This window comes from Frankliniella occidentalis, unplaced genomic scaffold (genome assembly GCF_000697945.3).
Source record: "Frankliniella occidentalis isolate FOCC.00 unplaced genomic scaffold, Focc_3.1 Scaffold16, whole genome shotgun sequence".
In the NCBI taxonomy this organism is placed as follows: domain Eukaryota; kingdom Metazoa; phylum Arthropoda; class Insecta; order Thysanoptera; family Thripidae; genus Frankliniella; species Frankliniella occidentalis.
Window position 1 is genome coordinate 375,584 of NW_026267146.1, and position 3,977 is coordinate 379,560.

General features: G+C 48.0%; 2 protein-coding genes across 3 annotated transcripts in view; both read right to left on the reverse strand.

The window, feature by feature from the left end:
• LOC127748853 (uncharacterized) overlaps positions 1–2,129 on the reverse strand; it is a 45,291-nt gene extending 43,162 nt beyond the window's left edge. Inside the window, exons 1-2 of one of the 2 annotated variants that reach the window (XM_052264126.1) lie at positions 1,455–2,129; positions 968–1,082 (exon numbers count right to left, since the gene is read on the reverse strand). In XM_052264126.1, coding sequence (XP_052120086.1) covers positions 968–1,082; positions 1,455–1,759 — 420 coding nt within the window. In that variant the 5' untranslated portion in view covers positions 1,760–2,129. Of the gene's footprint in view, positions 1–967; positions 1,419–1,454 lie in introns of those variants that run through there. The other variant, XR_008010808.1, reaches the window with a different exon arrangement.
• A 54-nt stretch (positions 2,130–2,183) lies between these two features.
• On the reverse strand, positions 2,184–3,970 carry LOC113205923 (uncharacterized). Its single transcript, XM_026421730.2, has 4 exons — positions 3,758–3,970; positions 2,983–3,646; positions 2,595–2,835; positions 2,184–2,477 (listed from the first exon to the last, which is right to left on the reverse strand). Exons 1-4 carry the CDS (start codon positions 3,960–3,962, stop codon positions 2,385–2,387), a joined length of 1,203 nt encoding a protein of 400 aa, XP_026277515.2. The 5' UTR covers positions 3,963–3,970; the 3' UTR covers positions 2,184–2,384.
• Positions 3,971–3,977: the final 7 nt, after the last annotated feature.

The window sequence follows — 3,977 nt, forward strand, 5'->3', positions numbered from 1 at the left end:
CTCCTCAGCGAGTGGCGAGGACCTAACCCCCTCCCCCTCCCCAGTCCATCCCCTCTACCCTCGCCGTGGTCGTGCTCATGATGAAGAACAACACCGTTCAGGAGCTGCGATATTTAATCGAGTGGAAAATAGTTAACGTTCTATTTCAAAAGACAAAAGTTGGTGGTATCAGCTCAGCTCGTCAACCTCATTCAGTTAGCGGGCACTAGCTGCGCACCACGCCCCGCCACGCGAGCCCATCGGGGAGGATCTAGGTGCCGCGAGCACAACGGCAATACACAACAACGGAGGCAGGCTGCTCGCCCGCGCCCCGCCCCGCCGCGCCCACCGCGCCGCCGCACCGCGCGCAGAGGGCTTTTGTTTCGCAACGAGCTGATTGGCTGATAAATCCGTTCGCCAGCCGCTGCTCGGCCGGCCGTGCCCCGCGCCTTGGTGGAGCCCCGGCGGGGCGCAGACGTGCTGGGCCGGGCCGGGCCGGGCTTTCGGACAATGTGTGCGAGAAGAGGTAGTTGTGGGGGACGGGGTAGGGCGAGGCGGGCGAGGGGCCGTCCGAGTGTCGCGCCGTCTCTTTTGCTCCAAAGGGAAGGAAGCCTGGACTATCCACCCGGTGGTGGCGGGTGCGGGCGGGTGCGGCAGCGGTAACGGGCAGAAGGAGGAGGAGGTACTTTTCCTGCCCGCGGCTGATGCATTGGGGCCCCGCCTGGCTCCGCGGCAGCGAGCGGCGGCAGCAGAGGAGGGAGATAATAAATAAAGTGACCATCGCGACCAGCAACTCTCCCATCGACGACGCCCCACCACCACACGAAGCGCAATCTATTGTGACACTTGGTTCTACACCGCAAAGCACGGCAGCGCAATGAGCGCAGCCAGATATCGTTCGCCTTTTGAATTGTTCTGTCCAATGCGGGACTAAATGGAATCACATGATACCGTCACCAATCAAATTTGTCCCTCACATAGCACTCACCTTTTTATCGCGAAGGTCTGCACGTCGAAGCCGTTGGTTGAGGCAGTATAACCTAAGCTGCCTTGCTTGGACAAGTACAATGTTTCCGTTCTGTTCCGCGCATTCTTTCAACAATCTTCAGATGCAAAAAGCACGTTGATTAGTTCTCACTGTAGACGTTACACTTTTCACACAATACTTTACACAACAAGTTCACAGACCCAAACGGAACGTAAACCGTAAAATCACTTTGAACTGGAGAGAGAGAGGGGGGAAGCCAAAACGGTCGTGCTGCCAACTGACGAGGGTTGAGCATTGTGTTGAATTTATTTTTAGAAACGGCAAAGTTGAAACTATTATAACTGCTATACTGTACGTTTTAGGAGAAATATGTAAAAACCCAAATAAGTAAAGCACTTGGTTCTGTTTTATTTCCAGGTTTGCCAAATTTCTTGACCATACGTTAAGTTGGTAACAGTCTCTGTCATTTTCATGTTAACGAACGTACTTGTTGTGGCTGTTGAAATGCACGGATGCACGGTTTAGGGACGCAACTGCCAATCTGTGCGTGAGAGCGGCCGTTGAGAAACGATGACGAGCATTCCCTCCTGGGTATATAGGGACGTCTGCGGCGGGCAGCTGCTGCCGCACCGGCTGACTGTACTGACCAACCGAAAAAACAAAACGACAACCGACTGCGCGTCCTGGGGGTCGTGCGGCCGCGCAGGGCAGGACACTCGGAGACGTTGGTGGTGGTGGGGTACACCAGGTACACGATGAGCGATGGGCGACGCGCACGCCGCACATTTGCATCGTCTAGGTCGGCTAATGCCGAACTGTCTTTAGTGTATTTCGACTAACGAGGGCAGAAGAAGAGCGGGTAGAACATAAAGGTTCTTGATTGGTCGAGCCTCTACCCCGTCTACCGAACAGGCGGGAATACCATTCGGAAACGTTCATGTTCTACCCGCTCTTCTTCTGCCTCCGAAATACACACACTATTTTCTACTAACTCTGTCGGTGTCGTCGAGAGCCGCCTCCATCGCTCTCGCCTTTGCGCTATCTCTGTCATTCGCCCGCCTCCTCTTCCTGTCGCTCTCTATCTATTTACTGAACTCGCCTCTTCAGTTAACTTGCCATGCGCGAGGCGGCCACACCTCCCCCCCCCCCTTTTGTTTGTTTGCATCCATATTGACATTTTCAGCAAACCACCAAAATAGCAATAAATAAGACTACATTTAAAATATATATAAATATCTGTCAAGTTGACAAATTTATTGCTTGACAAAGAAAAAAAAAAAATACTTCTCTTATACAGGAGGTAGTTTTAGTAATATATCCATTTCAAAGATAATATTCTGATAACTAAAGATGACAAAAAAATAAACTTTTCTGACACATGTGGTAGTTTAAGTTAATTCGTCCTTTTCAAAGATAACTAGTCAGGGAGGTTGTACATGTCAAGCACGGCTTCTGCTGCTGTCTGGCGGTCGGTCTTTTGGAATTCACCCCACTCTTTAGACTTCAGCACCTGCGAGAATTAAATTCAAACAAAAATAAAAGCAAAGTGGACAGGACACCTACACTGTAGGTCCTACAGCTTTCCAAAACAAAGCTGAGAGCTGAGAGACAAGAGTTTAAGTCATACCTGATCACGATGTGATTTCAAGTAATGAAGTACAACTATCCAGAGAGACGGACTGTTGTTTGCAGCACTTGTTTTCAATAAGTTGCAGCAGGCTGATGCAGCGTTGTTGATATTAGATGACAAATTATGCTTAAGCCTCTCTGTGACCTCCTCACGTAAGTCTGAGACCAGGTACATATCTGCAGCTATGAGAAGCTTCACCAAATCAACATCATCTCCAAAACTTCCTGTGTACATATACCTAGAAAAAAAAGATAAAAACAAAATAGAGCAAATTAAATTTTGAAAATAGAAGAGGCAAATCAGGTGTGACAAAACAAAATTCTCAATGTGAAAAAATGACACAACTGTTTAAGTATGAGAGCCATTACAACCAGGCATAAAGTACCTGAGCATTTCCTCCAGTATTGGAAGATCTAAATTGACATCAACAGTGTTTCCGTCCCATTCAGGCTTGAATTTTGCCTTAAAGAATTCGCTGCGGGCAGCCAGGATGATGCGGTGTGCTGGAATCTCTTGACCTTCAGTGCAGAGCTTAACATCAGACATCAACCCTGAGAGCAGGAATGAATCCAAACTCTTCAAAAGACAGGCAGTCCCACCAGATGGCTTTGATTTTAGTGCCAATTGAATGACATTAGATACTTCAAGTTTAATGGTGATTTTAAACTCCTGAGGCAATGAGTATGTATAAAAATTCGCTCTACAAACTTCATAAAATGTCTGGAGGGGGCGGTCAATAACAGGCAGCTTTCCTACACCATAGCAATCATCTTTTCGGGCTATCATAGACACTTCAATTGAGCCTCCCCATTTAACTAATCTAGTTGATGACATTAAACTTTTATCAATAGCAGACAAGTACACTCTCGCCTCTCGGAGGGTCCTGTCAAAGGGTACAGTCAAGGCATTCATTTTTATTGTCCACGTCCACTTAGAATCAGACGAAGAAATCACTTCGGCGTGTGTGCTGGGGGAGTCGACCGAGGGCACGGGCAGGGCGATGCACACATCAGCCGTTGAGATAACTTTCATCTCGGTCTCGGTCATATCTGACAAAACCGAACCAAAGACAAGTTTATGTTAAAGTTTAACTACCGGAAAATGTTCGCAAATTGCCATTATAATTCAATTACTAGAAAGAGTGTGTAACAAGACCTAACCGCAATGAATGATGAAAGACAGTGCAGACAGCGCCTCAGCAGAGGTGGACGGCGGACTGCGTACAGAGCGCAGAATGTATGAGTGTGTCCGAATAAAGCATTCCAGTAAACCTAAAATGCAGAAGAATGCGAGGAAGAAGAAAACTGAAACCACTATGCTTTTACATGAGACTTCCGTTTTCTTGTTCCTTGCATTCTTCTGCATTTCAGCTTCACCGGA

What these genes read in the sequence shown, in the direction of transcription:
- LOC113205923 (XM_026421730.2), bottom strand. Translation starts at nt 3,962, where the DNA reads ATGCAGAAGAATGCAAGGAACAAGAAAACGGAAGTCTCATGTAAAAGC. An exon ending in ATACTGGAGGAAATGCTCAG is followed by an intron (nt 2,836 to 2,982) that starts GTACTTTATGCC and finishes TTTTTTTTCTAG; the next exon opens with GTATATGTACACAGGAAGTT. An exon ending in TGAAATCACATCGTGATCAG is followed by an intron (nt 2,478 to 2,594) that starts GTATGACTTAAA and finishes TAATTCTCGCAG; the next exon opens with GTGCTGAAGTCTAAAGAGTG.